We start from the raw sequence: 22,595 nt of genomic DNA, 5'->3' as shown, positions 1-22,595 counted from the left end.
TCTGTAGTTTTAGGCATGATGTAACATTTTGTTACTCAGTTCTGCTTCTGAGTGAGAGACTATCTAACACAAAACCATATAGGAAATGGAAAATTATGGAAAGGACTTTAGTGTTGAAAATGTAGCCCTGTGCAGCAGGGTGCTGTATTTGTAAGTAGCTCTCAGTACAGAGAACACTTAAAAAAAAAAAGTCAGTGTTATTTCTTACTTATTCCTTTAAGCCTTTGAATAAAGTCTTTGTAGAGTTTCTGGAGTACATCAGAAAAAGCAGGAGCTGAACATAGCTTTAAGAATGCACCTATATAGATATTGATTGCTGTATGGTAGTTTTAAAAGAAATTTTTTTTTAATGTTTATTTTTGAGAGAGACAGAGTGTGAGCAGGGGAGGGGCAGAGAGAGAGTAAGATACAGAATCCGAAGCAGGCTCTGAGCAGGGGCTTGAACCCATGAACTGCAAGATCATGACCTGAGCCAAAGTCAGAGGCTCAACCAACTGAGCCACCCAGGCACCCCATGTATGGTAGCTGTCTTAAAGTTAATTCTCTAATGCAGGCAGTTTTAATTCCTAATTTCTTAAGCAAATATAAACACTCTTGGCTCTTAAATAATGGTATTCTTTCTAGGACTGAGTTGCTTTCACTTCCATTCTGAGCATTGAAAAGCCCTTCTGTGATAGTTTTGTCAGTCTTCAATATTATATTTCCCTTTTGTTATAAACTCTTAAGTTATTAAACCAGAAGCTAATGTAAAACTTCTTAAGTTGCTATACATGTGGACGTTCAGTGTTATGTGGTCAGAAAGTTTGCATAGGTTGAATATATCTATATAATTTCCCTTTCTTCCTACTGTTTTCTTTATGAAAGGGTGGTGGGGAATAGCATGAGGAATAGCATGAGAATATGTCTTAAACTATAAAATGTTTCCCAGTCCCCTCCACCAGATCTGAATGTTCTATCATCTTTGTCTCCTAGACTTACTAGCTCTTTTTCTCAGGCCAAGCGTAACTCATCCCTCTACACACACACACACACACACACACACACACACACACACACACACGAGGATGTACTATCCTGTTCTCCCATTCCAGCTGTGGGCTCACCTCCAGGAGGCAGGGTCTTGTACTCATTTGCTTGTAAGGCCCCCCCTTTAAAAACTCTCAAGTGATAGGGACACATGACTTATCTCCACTTCTGGTATGCATACCCTTGAAGAATCAGATGCCTCAATTAGTGTTGAATGGAGGACTGAGCAAAGATAGCATCTGTGGTTAATGGTAGAGGTTACATTAATGTTTGAGTGCTTGAGTTCCATTGCTTCGTGTATCTTCTATGTGTACGTTTCTACCCAGGTAAAGTTTTCTCTCCAACTCTAGACTCTAATATGCCAATTTTACATCTTCATTTGGATGTCTGATATCTTAAAACCAACATATGTGAAGGCTAAGCTCTTGATCTTCCTACCCCCAAACTGGTTCCACCTGCAGCCTTCCCCATCTCAGTGGAAACTCAGTCCTTCCAGTTGCTCAAACCAAAAAATTGGGAGTCATCCTGATTTTCTTTGATGCACCACGTGCATTTCGTCAACAAATCTCGTTGGCACTACCTTTAAAATATACCCAGAACCCAGCGACTTCTCATCACTGCTCCTACCTCCACTGCTACTACCGTGCTCTGAGCCTTTGGCATCTCCTACTGAATCACTCTTCTAAATAGTTTACACTCTTTTATCTTTGCCCACATTGACTATTCTCACCCAGCAGCCAAAGTGATCCTATTGAAAACGTAACTTGGATGGTGTCATTCTTCTGTGATGCCTCCCTATTCACTCAGGGTAAAAGCCAAAGTCCTTACAGTGTCCCACAGGTCCTACATGATCTGCACTCCCCTCTGCCCCCCTAGCCCCAGCCCTGGCCTCACCATTCCTGGAACACACCAGGCACATGTAGGCCTTGGCTCTAGCTCTTCATTCCTTCTGGACCTTCTCTCACCTCCTAGTCTTGGTTCAGATCTCACTTCGGCTATTGATGACCTGATGACCCTGTTGACTAGTGCAAGTTGTATCACTCCGTCCTCTCGATTCTTTTTACCCTGCCTTTGTTCTTATATCCGTAGCTCTTATTTTATGGTGTGCTGCCTGTTTTACTGATTTGTTCTGCGTATTGTCTCCTCCCCATCGCCCCTGCTAGACTCCAAGCTCTGTGAGGGTAGGAGTCTTTTTTTTTGTTCACTGTTCACCTGTATTCCAAGTGCCTAGAATGGTGCTTGGTACATAGTTGGCACTCAAAAAATGTTTGCTGGGTGAATTCGTAAGAGGTAATACTTTAAAAATAAATGATCCTTTCAGAATGGGTCAGGAGAGGAAGAGGTATGAAGAGAAATATGGCAATAAATAATGATGTTTGCCTGTTGTCCTTTGTGTGATATATATGCAAGTATGACTTCTTTAGGCTTAATTTGGTATCCTGATTTTTTTCTTTAATAGCTTTATTGAGGTATAATTTACATGCCATAAAATTCACCTATTACAGTTGTACAATTCAGTGATTTTTTAGTACATTTCTAGAGTTGTGCAACTGTCTTCTCAGAAAGTTCCCTTGTGTCCATTAGTAGTTAATCCCCACTCCCTGCCATGGTACCCTGATTTTATTTGTTAATTTTTTTGCTCCCAAGTCTCAAAAGAGTAGTTTATACAGCAATACTAATACAGCCTGTGCTCTTAAAAATTATGTTTAATATGAAGTTAAATATCATTGCTTAATGTAGGAAATGGTATTGAACATTAGTGAAAAGAATGGGCTCAAAGAGTCAGACTGACTTTGCTCTTACCCAGCTCTACTATTTAGTTACCTAAATTGTTTTTTGCCTTCATCTTTTCATCTGTTAAATGGGGATGGTAATAGTAATGAGCTCACAGAGTTGTTGTGAAGATTAAGCAAATAATACAAGTAAACAACTTAGGACAGTGGCTGCTGAATAGTAAATACTCAATAAACTTTAGCTAACAGAATTAATCTCTTGTTACAGGAGTAGGTCTGAAATATATGGGGTAAATAAATAGCCTGGCAGGTAGAGAGCAAAATTCAAATCAGAGTCTAAGTTTTTGAAGTTTGTGTAAAATATGGTCCTGTTCCTGTCTTGGTTTGTAAATAATGTATGACTACAGCAGATTGTTAAAAGCATGTTAATTTCCAACAGAGATCATTTCTCAGCATTTTTATTTCAAAGTATCTGCTGAGCCACTTTTACTGAATTTTCTGTGCTCCTTTGTGATAGAGCTTTGACACCATGGAGGTGATTACCCACTTTTTTGTGACCATCAGAAAGTGCTCTGAATTGTGTCTTGATCTTACATTGGGATATACTGCAAGACTTCCTCTAAATGAATTTGAGAGATTTGTTGTATCTCTTATAGCCTAATAAGCCAGAACTAAATTATTTTTAATAAGATCTTTTCTGTTTTTTTTCTTGTATGTACAGATGCACAAAGCAGGGTCATCAGAAGCCTCTCGATTCAAAAGATGATAATACTGAAAAACACTGCCCAGTGACAGTGAATCCTTGGCATATGAAGAAAGCTTTCAAAGTCATGAATGAATTAAGAAGGTATTATTACATTAATATTCATGTGACATGGGTCTCTTCCCTTTATTTTGTAGTTGTTTCTAGTGAATATGCTCTTCATGCCTCATTTGTTCTTTATTTGATATAGAGAACATTAAAAGCTTTTTCTACGGGTTTTTTTTTTTTTTTTAATCAGAAGCATGAATAGTATAAGGCTGGTCTCCGATATGTAGCAACTAGCCACATGTGGTTAATCTGAATTAAGATGTTCTGTAAGTAGAAAATACAAAGTGGATTTCCAAGATTTAGTACAAAAAAGAATGTACAATGTTTTATTAATAACTTTTAAGAATATTGGTTACATTTAAAAATGATAATATATGGTATATTTTGGGTTAAATAGAATATATTATTGAAATTATTTTCACTTGTTTCTTTTTTTAATGTGATTACTAGAAAATTATGAATTGCATTATATTTTATATTACATATGTATCCCATAGTTCTATTGGATGGCTTGGTGTAGGGTTTCTCACTTATCACAAAGAATATGGAAAGAAAACTGTAAGGGAAAAATGTGATACTTTGGTGGTGGTGGTAGTAATTTTGAGGACTGGTGACCTGCCCATTGTTAACGTTATTCTTAAGTATGTTAAAGGTCACTGATATGAAAGAAGTGACTTTAAAAGTTGATTGGAAAATGAATAGTTGTTTTTTTTTTTTTTAATTAAAAGACTAATGTGTGTATTAACCTTGGTTTAGTTTTCTTAGCTCTTTGTGAAAGTATTTTTTTCTGCATTGTTCTCTTTGTGAAAGTACATATATTTAAAAGCTTGGGCTAAAAAGAAGGGAGTGACTTAAACTGTCCTTCAATCTCTATATGCTATGTCTTCGTAAAATTCCACCCTTTAGGCCCATCATTTGTTTGTTTTTTCTTTACGTAAAGATTCAATAAATATTTATCTGTTGGGTGCTGGAGATACAATGGTGAGCATGAGACACATAGCTTATGGTTGAAGGCAGGGAGCAGGCATTAATCAGAGGATTACACACATAATTTACTATAAATTAAAAAAAAATTTTTTTTTTCAACGTTTATTTATTTTTGGGACAGAGAGAGACAGAGCATGAACGGGGGAGGGGCAGAGAGAGAGGGAGACACAGAATCGGAAACAGGCTCCAGGCTCTGAGCCATCAGCCCAGAGCCTGACGCGGGGTTCGAACTCACGGACCGCGAGATTGTGACCTGGCTGAAGTCGGACGCTTAACCGACTGCGCCACCCAGGCGCCCCTATAAATTTTAATGGCAGTAAGTGCTATGAAGGAGGGCTGCCTGGTGCTGTGAAGGTTGATAATAGTGGTCAGGAAAGGCTTCCTGACCTGATAGAAATATTTGTGCTGAGAACTAAAGCAAAACAGAGGTAAGGAAATGAAGGCAGGATGGGGGTGGGAGAGGTTAGAATACTGTTCCACGCACAGGGAATGGCAGTGCCCAAGTCTGGTGGTGGGACAGAGCTGGCCTCATTGGAGGAAATGAGGGGCAGCTGGAGCACAAATGTCAAGGGGGTCATGGCAAGAGAGGAGCCTGAGTGGGCAGGTGGGGCCCAGCATACTCTGGGCCTTTCACATTTCAGTCTTGTTGTCATGGGAGGAAGCCACTGGAGAGTGTTAAGCAGGGTAGTGACATGATCAGATTTGTACTTTGAAAAGAACATACTTGCTGCTAGGTGGAGAGTGGAGTGGAGAGGGACAAGGAAGTTAAATCGACTATAACATACTTGATTTGCTTCCTTGTCCAGCTCTGATAGTATTTCTAATGTTTTCATTTAGTCTTTGGGAAAATATGTAGTTGGGATAATCCAGCAGGTCCGGATGTACTGTTCTAGTTTTTTAATCCCGTTTTAACAGTAGTTATTGAATGTAAACTGCAGTGGTTACTAAATGGAACTGAAAAGTAAGAAAAACAGTCTAGTCATTAAAATTTTTTTTTTTTAATGTTTATTTTTGAGAGAGAGAGACAGAGTGTGAGCGGGGAAGGTGCAGAGAGAGACAGAGACCCAGAATCTGAAGCAGGCTCCAGGCTCTGAGCTGTCAGCACAGGGATCAGACTCACAAATCATGAGATCATAACCTGAGCTGAAGTCGGACGCTTAACCGACTAAGCCACCCAGGTGACCCTAGTCTGGTCATTTTAAGACTGAGATTTTTAATGGCTCTTCTTTTTCTTTGAAAAGTCTAGAAAGACTGACGTTTTCCTGTTCACATTTCCTCTCCCCAGCCCCTTCTGTGGGAGCACCATAACCATGGCCTTCCACTGGTGTGAGTAGGGCCTCTGTTGACCTAGGCATGACTCACTAAACTTCAGGGAAGGTGACACCTTCCCCTGAGGTGGATGACCCCGGTTTAGGGACACACTCTGGACTTGGGCAAACTGTTTTACTTCTTTGAGGCTTAACTATAAAATGAAGGGAGGAGACAGGATGGAATGTGAGGTTCATTGCTGCTCTGACTTCTCTGAGTCTGTGAGATTTTTTCCTGCTTACATGCACAGCACTGGTGTCCTTGCTTCATCCTGGGTTTATTTTGCTCTAGCCTTCATGTACCTATGTGTCCCGTTTTGGGTGTGAACTATATGGCTGTGAAACAGCGTCTTACTCTTTGTGTCGTACCATATCAGGAACCAACGTGTCACCAGGCTGGTAGTTGATGCTGATTTTCAGAACAAAGAACAACTTTTAAAGAGCCAGAGGGTGTTCGCTGCCAGCTCTATATCCAGGATTGTTTTAATAAACTCACTAACTGATATTGTCTTTTTTTTTTTTTTTTTTTTTTAATAAACTCTCTTTGGGATTCATCAGAACCCTTTTGTTTTGTTTGTTTTAAATAGCATTCACTTCTGGGGCACCTGGGTGGCTCAGTTGGTTGAGCGTCTTGACTTTGGCTCAGGTCGTGATTTCACAGCTCGTGAGTTCCAGCCCCGCATTGGGTTCTGAGCCTGGAGCCTGCTTCATATTCTGGGTCTCTCTCCCTCTCTGCCGCTCTCCTGCTCATGCTCTCTGTCTCTCAAAAATAAAAATAAACATTAAACATTTTTTAAAATATCATTCACTTCTCTCTTAACCCTTATGGCCCATTTGAGTAATTAAAAAAAAAAATCTTGGAGGAAGCCTATTCTTTAAACAGCTGAAAATCTTTAATTTCCTGCCATTGCATCAACTTCCTGCTGCCAGGAAGAGGTAGCTGAGAGTGGTTTCCTGACTTCTGGGAAGAGAGAACTTCCTTGTTCTTATTGCTCTGCTCTTGGGCCCTTGCCTTTAACTGGTAGAATAACAGCCATACACTAGAGAGCGTTTTTATGAATGTTTGACTGATGGAAGTGATATTTTAGGAGTAAAAGTCACTTTTTTTTTTCTAGTTATGGTTGTTGTAAGGTGTGGTTGGGGGAGTGGGAGTGAGCGGGCAAGAGCTTTGTAAAGTTTAAGTTTGAGAATTAATATAGTTTATAGAAGAAGAATGTGACATTTTCTTTAAACTAGTTTTTTGTTTTTGTTTTCTTTTTTAGACAGGAGGCCCAGATATAGCTCCATGTCCCAGCCCAATATGAGCTTGAATAGCTTAAAATTACTTGGCTTAAAAACCCTGCAGTTACTTGTAAACAGTGTATTCTACAAGTGTTTGTAAGCAGCTGGTTCTCCTTTGAAATCTGCTAGCATGCGCGGCTGTGCGGGAGCCAGAAACAGCATCAGACTTGGCCCATGCCCTGCGAATGTCTAGATTGCTATAGGAGATGTCTAGAGGAGAGGATGAGTTGGGGGAACAGTGCATGCTGAAGAGGATTTTCATGGGAGAAATCCGCAGCAGCCCAAAGAAGAGGTTTCTGCTGGACCTGATCGCGGGCAGTAGGATTCATACAAAGGACAGGAGAGGAAAGGCAGTTCCTGGCCTGGATAACTGCATGAGCTACGGGGGGGATAAACATAACTTGTTGGATAAAGTGAATCAAGAGTTCGTGCTGGGGAGTCTGTGCAGAAAAGGTTAGGAAGCGGGAGAAGGACTGAATTGTGCAGGCTTAAATAGTGTGATGAATTTGGACTTAATCCTGTGGGCACTGGGAATCAGTGAAGGTTTTTGAAAAAGGGAGCAGCGTTGTAAGATGAATGGTGTTGGAGGCATAACCTGGCAGTGTAGTGAAAGGGCGGGTCTTTTTAGCAACGCATCTCTGGCAGAAAATTCAGCTCTTTCAACTTCCCAAGCTTGAATTGGTGGGGGTAGGAATTTTTCAGGATACTGACATTTTCAAAATCAAAGCAATAGATCTAATTATGTGTAAAACACTGTATTGAGTCTGTGGAGAAGACAAGCAGACTAAATCTCAGACATACGTTTTATTGAGAACATTATGCTATGGGCTTTTTGAGGTGGCCCCAAAAAGGAAATGTCAAGAGATAGCCTTTTGCCTTTACATTAAACACACACACACACACACACACACACACACACACACAACTTCTGTTTTGTAGGTTATGGGATAAGAGTATCTGAGCTTTAAAAATTTCAGTGACTGTTAGTTAGGGCCAACCTGTTGCTTGTTTAGAAGGAAGAGAATTTTGATCCTTAAGTTATATTAAGGAGTTGAAAGTTTTTAGTAAGGATAAATCATTTGAAGCAGTTCAAGTGCTCCTCTATATATCATACCTAAGCCATAAATATTTAGTAGGTCAGTTATAACAGCAGTTTTTACCTTCCCAAGTATAATTTAATCAAAAAAGCCTGAAGCTGTCTTTTTTTTTTTTTTTTTTTTTTTTTTTTGAGATTTTATTTATTTTTTTTTTTCTGAAATTTATTGACAAATTGGTTTCCATACAACACCCAGTGCTCATCCCAAAAGGTGCCCTCCTCAATACCCATCACCCACCCTCTCCTCCCTCCCACCCCCCATCAACCCTCAGTTTGTTCTCAGTTTTTAACAGTCTCTTATGCTTTGGCTCTCTCCCATTCTAACCTCTTTTTTTTTTTTTTTTTTTTTTTTTTTTTTTCCTTCCCCTCCCCCATGGATTCCTGTTAAGTTTCTCAGGATCCACATAAGAGTGAGACCATATGGTATCTGTCTTTCTCTGTATGGCTTATTTCACTTAGCATCACACTCTCCAGTTCCATCCACGTTGCTACAAAAGGCCATATTTCATTTTTTCTCATTGCCATGTAATATTCCATTGTGTATATAAACCACAATTTCTTTATCCATTCATCAGTTGATGGACATTTAGGCTCTTTCCATAATTTGGCTATTGTTGAGAGTGCTGCTATGAACATTGGTGTACAAGTGGCCCTATGCATCAGTGCTCCTGTATCCCTTGGATAAATTCCTAGCAGTGCTATTGCTGGGTCATAGGGTAGGTCTATTTTTAATTTTCTGAGGAACCTCCACACTGCTTTCCAGAGCGGCTGCACCAATTTGCATTCCCACCAACAGTGCAAGAGGGTTCCCGTTTCTCCACATCCTCTCCAGCATCTATAGTCTCCTGATTTGTTCATTTTGGCCACTCTGACTGGCGTGAGGTGATACCTGAGTGTGGTTTTGATTTGTATTTCCCTGATAAGGAGCGACGCTGAACATCTTTTCATGTGCCTGTTGGCCATCCGGATGTCTTCTTTAGAGAAGTGTCTATTCATGTTTTCTGCCCATTTCTTCACTGGGTTATTTGTTTTTCTGGTGTGGAGTTTGGTGAGCTCTTTATAGATTTTGGATACTAGCCCTTTGTCCGATATGTCATTTGCGAATATCTTTTCCCATTCCGTTGGTTGCCTTTTAGTTTTGTTGGTTGTTTCCTTTGCTGTGCAGAAGCTTTTTATCTTCATAAGGTCCCAGTAATTCACTTTTGCTTTTAATTCCCTTGCCTTTGGGGATGTGTCGAGTAAGAGATTGCTACGGCTGAGGTCAGAGAGGTCTTTTCCTGCTTTCTCCTCTAAGGTTTTGATGGTTTCCTGTCTCACATTTAGGTCCTTTATCCATTTTGAGTTTATTTTTGTGAATGGTGTGAGAAAGTGGTCTAGTTTCAACCTTCTGCATGTTGCTGTCCAGTTCTCCCAGCACCATTTGTTAAAGAGGCTGTCTTTTTTCCATTGGATGTTCTTTCCTGCTTTGTCAAAGATGAGTTGGCCATACGTTTGTGGGTCTAGTTCTGGGGTTTCTATTCTATTCCATTGGTCTATGTGTCTGTTTTTGGTGCCAATACCATGCTGTCTTGATGATGACAGCTTTGTAGTAGAGGCTAAAGTCTGGGATTGTGATGCCTCCTGCTTTGGTCTTCTTCTTCAAAATTCCTTTGGCTATTCGGGGCCTTTTGTGGTTCCATATGAATTTTAGGATTGCTTGTTCTAGTTTCGAGAAGAATGCTGGTGCAATTTTGATTGGGATTGCATTGAATGTGTAGATAGCTTTGGGTAGTATTGACATTTTGACAATATTTATTTTTCCAATCCATGAGCAGGGAATGTCTTTCCATTTCTTTAAATCTTCTTCAATTTCCTTCAGAAGCTTTCTATAGTTTTCAGCATACAGATCCTTTACATCTTTGGTTAGATTTATTCCTAGGTATTTTATGCTTCTTGGTGCAATTGTGAATGGGATCAGTTTCTTTATTTGTCTTTCTGTTGCTTCATTGTTAGTGTATAAGAATGCAACTGATTTCTGTACATTGATTTTGTATCCTGCAACTTTGCTGAATTCCTGTATCAGTTCTAGCAGACTTTTGGTGGAGTCTATCGGATTTTCCATGTATAATATCATGTCATCTGCAAAAAGCGAAAGCTTGACTTCATCTTTGCCAATTTTGATGCCTTTGATTTCCTTTTGTTGTCTGATTGCTGATGCTAGAACTTCCAGCACTATGTTAAACAGCAGCGGTGAGAGTGGGCATCCTTGTCGTGTTCCTGATCTCAGGGAAAAAGCTTTCAGTTTTTCCCCGTTGAGGATGATGTTAGCTGTGGGCTTTTCATAAATGGCTTTTATGATCTTTAAGTATGTTCCTTCTATCCCGACTTTCTCAAGGGTTTTTATTAAGAAAGGGTGCTGGATTTTGTCGAAGGCCTTTTCTGCATCGATTGACAGGATCATATGGTTCTTCTCTCTTTTTTTGTTAATGTGATGTATCACGTTGATTGATTTGCGAATGTTGAACCAGCCCTGCATCCCAGGAATGAATCCCACTTGATCATGGTGAATAATTCTTTTTATATGCCGTTGAATTCGATTTGCTAGTATCTTATTGAGAATTTTTGCATCCATATTCATCAGGGATATTGGCCTGTAGTTCTCTTTTTTTACTGGGTCTCTGTCTGGTTTAGGAATCAAAGTAATACTGGCTTCATAGAATGAGTCTGGAAGTTTTCCTTCCCTTTCTATTTCTTGGAATAGCTTGAGAAGGATAGGTATTATCTCTGCTTTAAACGTCTGGTAGAACTCCCCTGGGAAGCCATCTGGTCCTGGACTCTTATTTGTTGGGAGATTTTTGATAACCGATTCAATTTCTTCGCTGGTTATGGGTCTGTTCAAGCTTTCTATTTCCTCCTGATTGAGTTTTGGAAGCGTGTGGGTGTTCAGGAATTCGTCCATTTCTTCCAGGTTGTCCAATTTGTTGGCATATAAGTTTTCATAGTATTCCCTGATAATTGTTTGTATCTCTGAGGGATTGGTTGTAATCATTCCATTTTCATTCATGATTTTATCTATTTGGGTCATCTCCCTTTTCTTTTTGAGAAGCCTGGCTAGAGGTTTGTCAATTTTGTTTATTTTTTCAAAAAACCAACTCTTGGTTTCGTTGATCTGCTCTACAGTTTTTTTAGTTTCTATATTGTTTATTTCTGCTCTGATCTTTATTATTTCTCTTCTTCTGCTGGGCTTAGGCTGCCTTTGCTGTTCTGCTTCTAGTTCCTTTAGGTGTGCTGTTAGATTTTGTATTTGGGATTTTTCTTGTTTCTTGAGATAGGCCTGGATTGCAATGTATTTTCCTCTCAGGACTGCCTTTGCTGCGTCCCAAAGCGTTTGGATTGTTGTATTTTCATTTTCGTTTGTTTCCATATATTTTTTAATTTCTTCTCTAATTGCCTGGTTGACCCACTCATTCGTTAGTAGGGTGTTCTTTAACCTCCATGCTTTTGGAGGTTTTCCAGACTTTTTCCTGTGGTTGATTTCAAGCTTCATGGCATTGTGGTCTGAAAGTAAGCATGGTATAATTTCAATTCTTGTAAACTTATGAAGGGCTGTTTTGTGACCCAGTATATGATCTATCTTGGAGAATGTTCCATGTGCACTCGAGAAGAAAGTATATTCTGTTGCTTTGGGATGCAGAGTTCTAAATATATCTGTCAAGTCCATCTCATCCAATGTCTCATTCAGGGCCCTTGTTTCTTTATTGACCGTGTGTCTAGATGATCTATCCATTTCTGTAAGTGGTGTATTAAAGTCCCCTGCAATTACCACATTCTTATCAATAAGGTTGCTTATGTTTATGAGTAATTGTTTTATATATTTGGGGGCTCCGGTATTCGGTGCATAGACATTTATAATTGTTAGCTCTTCCTGATGGATAGACCCTGTAACTATTATATAATGTCCTTCTTCATCTCTTGTTACAGCCTTTAATTTAAAGTCTAGTTTGTCTGATATAAGTATGGCTACTCCAGCTTTCTTTTGGCTTCCAGTCGCATGATAAATAGTTCTCCATCCCCTCACTCTCAATCTAAAGGTGTCCTCAGGTCTAAAATGAGTCTCTTGTAGACAGCAAATAGATGGGTCTTGTTTTTTTATCCATTCTGATACCCTATGTCTTTTGGTTGGCGCATTTAATCCATTTACATTCAGTGTTATTATAGAAAGATACGGGTTTAGAGTCATTGTGATGTCTGTATGTTTTATGCTTATAGTGATGTCTCTGGGACTTTGTCTCACAGGGTCCCCCTTAGGATCTCTTGTAGGGCTGGTTTAGTGGTGACAAATTCCTTCAGTTTTTGTTTGTTTGGGAAGACCTTTATCTCTCCTTCTATTCTAAATGACAGACTTGCTGGATAAAGGATTCTTGGCTGCATATTTTTTCTGTCTAGCACCCTGAAAATCTCTTGCCAATTCTTTCTGGCCTGCCAAGTTTCAAAAGAGAGATCAGTCACGAGTCTTATAGGTCTCCCTTTATATGTGAGGGCACGTTTACCCCTTGCTGCTTTCAGAATTTTCTCTTTATCCTTGTATTTTGCCAGTTTCACTATGATATGTCGTGCAGAAGATCGATTCAAGTTACGTCTGAAGGGAGTTCTCTGTGCCTCTTGGATTTCAATGCCTTTTTCCTTCCCCAGTTCAGGGAAGTTCTCAGCTATGATTTCTTCAAGTACCCCTTCAGCACCTTTCCCTCTCTCTTCCTCCTCTGGGATACCAATTATGCGTATATTATTTCTTTTTAGTGTATCACTTAGTTCTCTAATTTTCCCCTCATACTCCTGGATTTTTTTATCTCTCTTTTTCTCAGCTTCCTCTTTTTCCATAACTTTATCTTCTAGTTCACCTATTCTCTCCTCTGCCTCTTCAAGCCGAGCTGTGGTGGTTTCCATTTTGTTATGCATTTCGTTTAAAGCGTTTTTCAGCTCCTCGTGACTGTTCCTTAGTCCCTTGATCTCTGTAGCAAGAGATTCTCTGCTGTCCTGTATACTGTTTTCAAGCCCAGCGATTAATTTTATGACTATTATTCTAAATTCACTTTCTGTTATATTATTTAAATCCTTTTTGATCAGCTCATTAGCTGTTGTTATTTCCTGGAGATTCTTCTGAGGGGAGTTCTTCCGCTTGGTCATTTTGGATAGTCCCTGGCGTGGTGAGGACCTGCAGGGCACTTCCCCTGTGCTGTGGTGTATACCTGGAGTTGGTGGGCGGGGCCGCAGTCAGACCTGATGTCTGCCCCCAGCCCACCGCTGGGGCCACAGTCAGACTGGTGTGTGCCTTCTCTTCCCCTCTCCTAGGGGCGGGATTCACTGTGGGGTGGTGTGGCTCGTCTGGGCTACTTGCACCCTGCCAGGCTTGTGATGCTGGGGATCTGGCGTATTAGCTGGGGTGGGTAGGCAAGGTGCTCGGGGGCAGGAGGGGCAGGCTTAGATCGCTTCTCCTTAGGTGATCCACTTCAGGAGGGGCCCTGTGGCAGCGGGAGGGAGTCAGATCCGCTGCCGGAGGTTTGGCTCCGCAGAAGCGCAGAGTTGGGTGTTTGCGCGGAGCGAGCAAGTTCCCTGGCAGGAACCGGTTCCCTTTGGGATTTCGGCTGGGGGATGGGCGGGGGAAATGGCGCTGGCGAGCGCCTTTGTTCCCCACCAAACTGAGCTCTGTTGTCAGGGGGCTCAGCAGCTCTCCCTCCCTTTGTCCTCCAGCCTTCCCGCTTTCCGAGCAGAGCTGTTAATTTCTGACCTCCCAGACGCTAAGTCGCGCTTGCTGTCGGAACACAGTCCGCCCGGCCCCTCCGCTTTTGCAAGCCCGACTCGGGGGCTCTGCTTGGCCGGCGAGCCGCCCCTCTGCCCCGGCTCCCTCCCGCCAGTCCGTGGAGCGCGCACCGCCTCGCTGCCCTTCCTACCCTCTTCCGTGGGCCTCTCGTCTGCGTTTGGCTCCGGCGACTCTGTTCTGCTAATCCTCTGGCGGTTTTCTGGGTTATTTAGGCAGATGTAGATGGAATCTAAGTGATCAGCAGGACGTGCGGTGAGCCCAGCGTCCTCCTAAGCCGCCATCTTGCCGCCTCTCCTGAAGCTGTCTTTTAAAGGAGTGCCTATTGTATTTTTCCTCCAGGACATTTAGACCTTGTGGATCCAGATCACCAGTAGGATTAAGTTATCTATTGTGCATCTATGAAAAATTGGAGTTGTGGCTCTTTGGTTATTTATACTCGGTTGCTTAGATGGCAAGTGAATTAAAGAACAAACAAGTGAATCTCCCTTTCTCTTCACAGCTTTATATCACTGTTTTTAATTTTTTTTTTTAATGTTTATTCTTGAGAGAGAGAGAGAGACAGGCAGACAGTGCAGGTGGGGGAGCTCAAACTCATGAACCGTGAGATCATGACCTGAGCCAAAGTCAAATGCTTAACTGACTGAGCTACCCAGGCACCCCTTTATGTGACTGTTTTTAAAAGAGATTTCAGGAAGTTACATACGACGTGAGTTTTTTTATTGCTCGAACATATATTTTTTTCTGTAGTAAAACATTGCCAGGTTCTTTTGTTTTCATGTTATACTAGAGTAGGATGTAAAACATTCCTTGAAAGATAGAGCAGTTGGGTAGAGCCCCAAATCAAATAGACTTGTTTATTTAGAAATTTTAAGATACAGGTTGAAACTTCTAGTCTCACTTTAACTGGTAATCTTCTGCAGTGTTTCTTAAGCACATGTGATTAATCTCTTTTTAAGTGGTGTTTATTGAGCATGGATAGGATCATTGAACATTTCAAAGAATACCAATAGTGGATAGTAATAAATGAGTTTACTGACCCAACTCCTTTCTTTTCCCTTTCTTTATGTTGTTGAATACCTACCTGCTTCAGAGCTCGCTTTTACTATGCGTGTTAAATCAGAAAATCATAAGATCTTACTCTGGCTTTTTTCTTTAAATTATTATAGCTAAGAGTAGCTCATGATTTATTTCACCAATTAAAAAATACTTTGTAATGAGGAAGTTTCCTTTGTATGCATCCTACACTTTCTACCACAGAGGCTTTTCATCTGCATATTCAGAAACTCATCTCTGCATTACTCTTCCCGCCCCTACCCCCCGAAATCCTTCACCTTCCTCATTTCTCTGTTCTTCTCCCCACCAGCTTTTCTCTGTCCCTAATCTCTTCCTTCATTTTATTTCTAATTATTCTTTTCATCTTCTCTCAACTATGACCAAGTGTTCTTGCAGGTCCTCAAATCTGGAGATGTTACCTTCCCTTCTCTGCTGGTATTTAGTAACACACTTTCCTCTGTGCCTTCCAGTGGCTCCGTTTTGTCATTTTTCACTGTCACTCTTTTATTTTTTAATTTTTTTTCTTTTTTGAGAGCGAGAAAGGGAGAGAGGGAGAATCCCATGAGGAGGCAGAGAGAGAGAGGGAGAGGGAGAGAGAGAGAGAGAGAGAATCCCACACAGCCTCCGCACTGTCAGCATGGGAACCTAAAGCGAGGCTTAAACTTACCTGATGCAGGGCTCGAACTCATGAACTGCAAGATCATGACCTGAACTGAAGTCGGATGCTTAACCGACTGAGCCACCCAGACACCCCTCACTGTCATTCTGCTGTCTTGATTCTGTTTGAAAAGAATAATCTCTATATTCTGGGACCCTTGCTATTTTAAGGCAGTTTCTAAGTTATTGACTGTAGTAGGTTGTCCTACAACTTTCCACATTGTCACCACTTCCTACTTTCTCTTTGAAAATTTCAGCAGGTGCAAATCTGTTGAGGGGGCTGTGCTATCAGGACTTACACTATGGTGGTGAATCTGTGTTGGGTAAACCCAGCCTCTACATTTTTCCCTGTGCTTAACTGCCACAGAAATTCAAATTCATATCAAAATCAAACCATCATAGTTTTAAGAAGAAAAAGAAGGAAGATGGTGGTGACACATGCCATGGAGTTCTGTTGATCTTTGAGATTATTGACATTATAAGCCAGATTCCATCTCCCTTGTCTGTTAAATGAAATTGTCAGAGGAGGGTTGGTTAAATATGACTAATTTAAGTCAGCAGTTGTGCAGCCTTTTGCCTTTAAACCAGCTCATCTCCCTTCATGCCGAGTGACCAGTACTCAGTGATGCAGCCATGTCCTGAACAGCACCTCCACATCTGGCTCTCCCTCTGCTTCCTGACCAGTTTTTAAACTTCTTGGCTTCTTTCCTTGACCTCTGACCCCTTGCCTCCTTTCTTTTTATGTCTTGCTATTGTGTCTTTATCCTAACACCTGTTGCTGTTCAGAGATGACTTTGGACACATTCCAGGCCGTGGTATGGGGTTTGCCCATGGGCTGTGGTGGAAGCCTCGTCTCACGAGCCACGGAGTCCACTCCATGTGGCAGGCAGTGCCTCTAGGTTTTCCATGGCACCCGAGGAAGAAAGACGGACAGATGCCATGTGATTGCCTCACCCTGCCGGCTTCCAGTAGAAAGTCAATTTTTGTTTCATGTGACTACTAATTATTTTTGACCTCTGAAAGCCTGATATGTACACAGCAGTGATCGGTTTTTCTCCTCTTAGGAATTTGTGACTTTGTGTCAGGAAACTAAAGGATGTCTTGGTATGTCAGGCATGTTTCATTAATTTTCAAAGCAGCATTTTTCCTGAGAAGGACCAATTTGCATGATTCTGTTTCATTTAGGTTTTGGAGTGCCTTTCATTTTTCTAGGCAATTTGGGTTTTACAAAAGGCCTATATAATTTTTGTTTTCCACATTTGAGCTTAGAGGCATCTTCCTTTGCAAAGCCACCTTAAGGTTGGGCTTCGCCTCTCTTATATCTTCCCAAACTTGCCACATGTGCCCCATCTTAAAAGTTACAGTTTCATTTTTGTAATTAGCTGTTAGCTTGTCTGTTTCTCCCCACTCCACTGGGAACTCCTTGCTGTCATGGGCATTGCCTTGCTATTGTGGTAAATGAACATAGTGCTAGGCGCACAGTAGCCACTCTGGATATTTGATGATGAATGAATAGATGCAAATTTTGCTAAATAGCAATTATTTGTCTTACTATTCTGGAAGACTTTTCCTTCTGTCATTCATTCTTTCATTGAATTTCAAGTAATAGGAATATAAACTCAGAAACTCACTTTAATTTTTATTGCCAAACTTTTCATTTGTACCTGTCCTCCTCCTCATCCAAAAGTTATTGTACTGCTTACAAACATGCACATTTGGAAAGAGGTAAGGGCCATACTCAGTTAGATACACACTGGCTGAAAGATAAGAAAGCTGGTCAGATCTCTCTTTTTTTTTTTTAAGAGCAAGTGGGAGCGGGGGAGAGGGACAAGAGAGAGAGAGAATCTTAATCCATGTGAGTGTGGAGCCTGACTCAGGGCTTAATCCCATGACCCTGGGATCATGACCTGAACTGAAATCAAAAGTCAGACGCTTAACCCACTGGGCCCCCCAAATGCTCCTGGTCTCTCTTGTCTTTGAGTGCCGTTTTAAAATATGTTATTGTTCGGGCACCTGGGTGGCTCAGTCGGTTAAGCATCCAACTTCAGCTCAGGTAATGATCTCATGGTTCATGGATTCAAGCCCCGCATCAGGCTCTGTGCTGACGGCTCAGAGCCTGGAGCCTGCTTTCGATTCTGTGTTCCCCTCTCTCTCTCTGTTTCTCCCCTGCTCATGCTGTTTCTCTCTCTCAAAAAAAAATTATTGAAAAAATTGAAAAACATTACAAAATAAAATACGTTATTGCTGGACACAAAAAGATAAAAAATGAAGCACTAGAACCAAATATGTTATTGTTTTAGAATGTGACCCTTAGATTCTGTGTGACCTAACCCAGGGTGTGGCTACATACTGATTTGGCAGTGTTTTTACCTTCCTAGTTAACTAATGTCAGCTAATAAGCCAGTAAGGCTGAGCTAATTATGTGACAGCCAGCAGGTGTTATGCTAGATGGTTTTGATCAATAAGTAATTGTAATTGAAGCTAAATGTAATTAAGTATGTGATTTTGGGGTGTCCAAGTGTAATTCCACTTATGTTCCATCTTGAAACTAGAGCACTGAGAAGGATTACTACTGACAAAAGGAAAATCGGCATAAAAATGTACTTGACTCATGTTTGAGTTGTGTCCAGATGCACTGGCCATAGTAGGAAAACCTGGATGGCCCCATCCTTGAGAGACTGTGTGCAACTCTGCTGACCTCCTCTTCGATCACCCTTCTTTCTCTCTGCTTTCCTTTTTCCAAGGTTCCCCATTGTGCTGTGCTGCCTCACGTCTCCATGCAGTAACACATACTGTTGTCTCTGTTAGGAGCTCCCTTGCTCCTTCTCTATCCCGCTAATGCCTACTTGTTTATAAAACTCAGCTTAAGGTCAGTAGCTGCAGGAAGACTTTTCTCACCCCCAGTCTGCTTTAGATGCTTCCCCATAGCACCTTTACAGTGATTTTTTCTACTTTATCCTGTAATCTTGGCACAGTCAGTCCTTTCTGCTAGACTCCTTAAGGTCAGAGATGATCTTGCAGTGCTTTGTTGAATTTGATCTTTCTAAATATTCTTGTAGATGTAGTGCTAAAACCCCACTAAAACTGTGCCTTTTATAAACTATATAGGGAACTTAAAATTGTTTCTAGTATACAGTATGCCAAATAATAGATTGGTGTTATTTGATTTATACTTTTTATTCCTGTTTTATTCAAGCTGTAACTAGTCTTGAAAACACACAGGTGGTTTTGTGTAGTTGTTAAAAGGCTTTGGAGCCAGACTCCATGGATTTGAATTCTGGCATTCCACAAGTGGAGACTTAAGGCTGATTGTTCATATTTAACCTTGACTTCCCCAGCTGTACATTTTGGGGGTAAAAATCATAATAATACCTACCTCGTAAGATTGTGGTGGGTCCTAAATGAGATAAAACATGCAGGTAAAGCACTTGCATAGTAACCTCCTGAAAACACTGAATTTTCCCACCCTGGTTACTTGTGAAACCATGGAATTCATAGAATTGCAGTATGGTTTTTATATTCTCAGAGCAGACATAGACTTTGTCAGTGTTCACAGTGGAGGAATCACGAAGAGTGACCTTATGCTACCTTTGATGACTCTAACGTCCATGACTCTAACGTGGGACCTACCTGATGTCTCATACAGCATCCTGAGCCATTAAATTGACACCCATGAGCCGTACTTTGCGCTAAAGGACACAGCAGGCTCATCATCAGGGAGGCTCTGGAGCACTGTTGTCACCAGCGCTGCTGTGCTCCTTTTTCTTACAGTTTCCCCTAGACCGGAGGGAAAATCAATGCCAGTAGGATCTCCAAAAACTTTCGGTGCGAATTCTACAGAAATAGGCAGTGTGGAAAAGTGGAAAACTTCAAGGATTTGGTTAAGCTCATGTGAAAATGTTGCTTGTGAGCTACTAGAAAATTATGGCAGGCCGCAGGCCATCCTTGTAGGAGATAGAATAGTGGAGGAGGGGACCAAGTGTGACCTGTGTGTGGGATACACACAAATTCATGCTTGGGCGTGTGAGGTGTGGAAAGGACTTTTGGGTTCACCACAGCTGTTTCAGTCATTAATGACATGACTACCAGTAAGGTCAGTTTTAGAGCTGCAGCCTCCTTGCTTGTTCTGGAATAAGCATCAGCACCACTTTTTGCCAAAAAGATATCCTGTGACGTTCTTGTTTAGCGGGAGAAGCTCATCTGGCAGTTTGTGTAGAATGTAGAAAGTGTTCACCGTATGGTTTTGAATGGCTCAAAATGGATATTTCAGAATGGGAGGTATAATTATGCTTGCTGAATAATGGTTTGTTTTAAGGTAACAAAATGCTTTTTAATTTTGTACGTGGTAATGTTTTCCAGCTTTGAGGAAAGAGATAGTTTGCACTGGTAAAATGTGATGAAGTTAAGCCTCAAATGTCTTCTATGCCTTTTAAGTAGTGGGAGTAATTGAATATATTTTTACCTTTGCTTGATGACCCAGCATCATTTTAAATATCTTTTTTTTTTTTTTTTGTACTTTGACCCAATTTGGTTTTCTACATACATTTTATTTTGTCTCATCTTAATGTGAGACTGCCATCTGCCACTTCTTAATTCAAACTGTTCTTAATTCAAACATCCTCTCCTTTTACAGTCCATTGATGGTTTGCTGCCAGTAATTTATTTAGGTTGAGAAATCATTAATCAAGTTGGGAAAGGTTTCTCTGTTGAACAAAGGCAAGATTCTGAGTGAGGGCGCAATGCATGTCGGGTCTTTGTTCTGACTGTTTTCTATGTGCTTCACGTTTAAGGAATTCTGTTTTAAAGTAAAGGATGGCAGTTTTATTTATTTTTTATTTATTTATTTTTTTTAACGTTTATTTATTTTTGGGACAGAGAGAGACAGAGCATGAACGGGGGAGGGGCAGAGAGAGAGGGAGACACAGAATCGGAAACAGGCTCCAGGCTCTGAGCCATCAGCCTAGAGCCTGACGCGGGGCTTGAACTCACGGACCGCGAGATCGTGACCTGGTTGAAGTCGGACGCTTAACCGACTGCGCCACCCAGGCGCCCCAAGGATGGCAGTTTTAAAAGTCTCAACTTCAGAAGAGTGTAATATGTTGCAATTTTTACTGTAATATTTTAGCACAGGATGCTGAATACATTTATTATCGGTATCATTAAAATTTTCTCTGTCTCTGCTTTGTGAACAGTCAAAACTTGCTGTGTGATGTCACGATTGTGGCTGAAGACATGGAGATCTCTGCTCACAGAGTGGTGCTGGCTGCCTGTAGTCCTTATTTTCATGCCATGTTTACAGGTATGAAATGTCTTAGTTCTGGGTATTTTTCAAACGTATACAGATCTGGGCTTTTCTTTCCACATTTTCTTTTCTTATTAACATTTTATTGTTATGAAATGAAGTACTGTAATGGAAGTAAACGCTCTTGCTTTGTTTCAAATTCCTCCTCCCTGTTGTTTTTCGGTTTTGTAATCATGTGTGTATATGTGCATTATATTCACATACTTAGAGTTTTATGCTAGTTTTGCCCCGTTGTATTTACATCTACATATACTGGCTGAGTTTACTTGCCTGCCAATTATAACAACTTTTGGCACTTGATTATTTTGGCAAAAGAAAAGTGCTTTTACTGTTTTCCATTTTTTTTTTCCAAATGATTTTCACATATGTTTCGTTGATTGTTTACAGTGAATAAAGAGATGTTTATTTAATGTCCTTTGATTTAAATATATAAAAAAATGGTGGTCACTTAGGTAACTAAAAATATATAAAATGACTTCAGTACTTCTGGAAAAAAAGTAATTTATGCTTGCCCACTCATTCTCTTAAAAAAAATTAAACATATATTACTGTACAAAGAAGTGAAGTTATATATTAGAACAGTGAGCTTATAATCTTAAGAGTATTGATAGAACAAACGAAATACTTATAAATACAGGGGTGTCTGGGGGGCTCGGTTGGTTGAGTGTCTTACTCTTGATTTTGGCTCAGGTCATCATCCCAGGGTCGGGGGACCAATCCCCGTGTCAGGCTCCACTCCAACTAACTAAGTGTTGAGCCTGCTTAAGATCTCTTTCTTTCCCTCTTTCCCCTCCCCGCCTTGTGTGCTCTCTCTCTAAAAAAAACAAAACACTTATGAATACGAATATAGTTACATGAAAAAGTGCAAATAATAAAAGATATTCATACTTTAGAAATCATGAAGTATTTCTTGTGCCTAACATTTTGCTTAGATACTTTCAGGGATATACAATAGTGTAAGTGTGCTTCCCACCCCCAGTAACAATACGCACACTTTAAGTATGTAGTAGAGTATGGAAGATCTGGTTGCCCAAGCAGTGATGCAGATGGCGAGGGCTGTGATGGACAGCACTGAGAGAAGGGGATCTGACATTTCCTGAAGCCGGATAGGTTTAAAGGGTTCACACCAACGAAGAGGAGTCCAGAAGGCCATGTGAAGAGGATGGGCTTAATGTTTTGGGAGTAGAGGAGAGTCTGGAAGGCCCTCACTATTCAGCCTGTTGCAGCCTTGCTGTTCCTGAACGGAGTTAAATAATCAAGAATGTAGGAATGATAGCAGAGGGGCTGTGAGCCAAGTTGGGAGGGTGCCTTTAGCTGAGGCTGATTTGAAAAGTCAATACTAATAATGTGGGACTAGTCAGATTTTTATGTCCTAGGGTTCATTTCAGTCTCATGGTTTACATCTTACATCCTATTTATTTCCCCTGGACAGTGTTCTAAACAGAGTCTCCAGGCTTATGAGAGGAAGGTTCTGGCTGGAATGTGTCAGCCTAACTTAGGAATTCCCTAGTATAGGGCTGTCCCCTGTAGGTGGCATTCTCTCAC

At 40.8% G+C, this 22,595-nt stretch overlaps 1 protein-coding gene across 4 annotated transcripts in view; it reads left to right on the top strand.

The window, feature by feature from the left end:
• The window catches only part of KLHL2 (kelch like family member 2), a 123,493-nt gene that overhangs the window by 9,533 nt on the left and 91,365 nt on the right, over positions 1-22,595 (top strand). For 3 of the 4 annotated variants that reach the window (XM_043566081.1, XM_043566062.1, XM_043566073.1), the window contains exons 2-3: positions 3,481-3,606; positions 20,941-21,047. In XM_043566081.1, coding sequence (XP_043422016.1) covers positions 3,481-3,606; positions 20,941-21,047 — 233 coding nt within the window. Of the gene's footprint in view, positions 1-3,480; positions 3,607-20,940; positions 21,048-22,595 lie in introns of those variants that run through there. The other variant, XM_043566093.1, reaches the window with a different exon arrangement.

This window comes from Prionailurus bengalensis, chromosome B1 (genome assembly GCF_016509475.1).
Source record: "Prionailurus bengalensis isolate Pbe53 chromosome B1, Fcat_Pben_1.1_paternal_pri, whole genome shotgun sequence".
NCBI classification, from domain to species: Eukaryota; Metazoa; Chordata; class Mammalia; order Carnivora; family Felidae; genus Prionailurus; species Prionailurus bengalensis.
The sequence above is the reverse complement of the archived record's forward strand: the minus strand, read 5'-3'. Positions and strand labels throughout refer to the sequence as shown.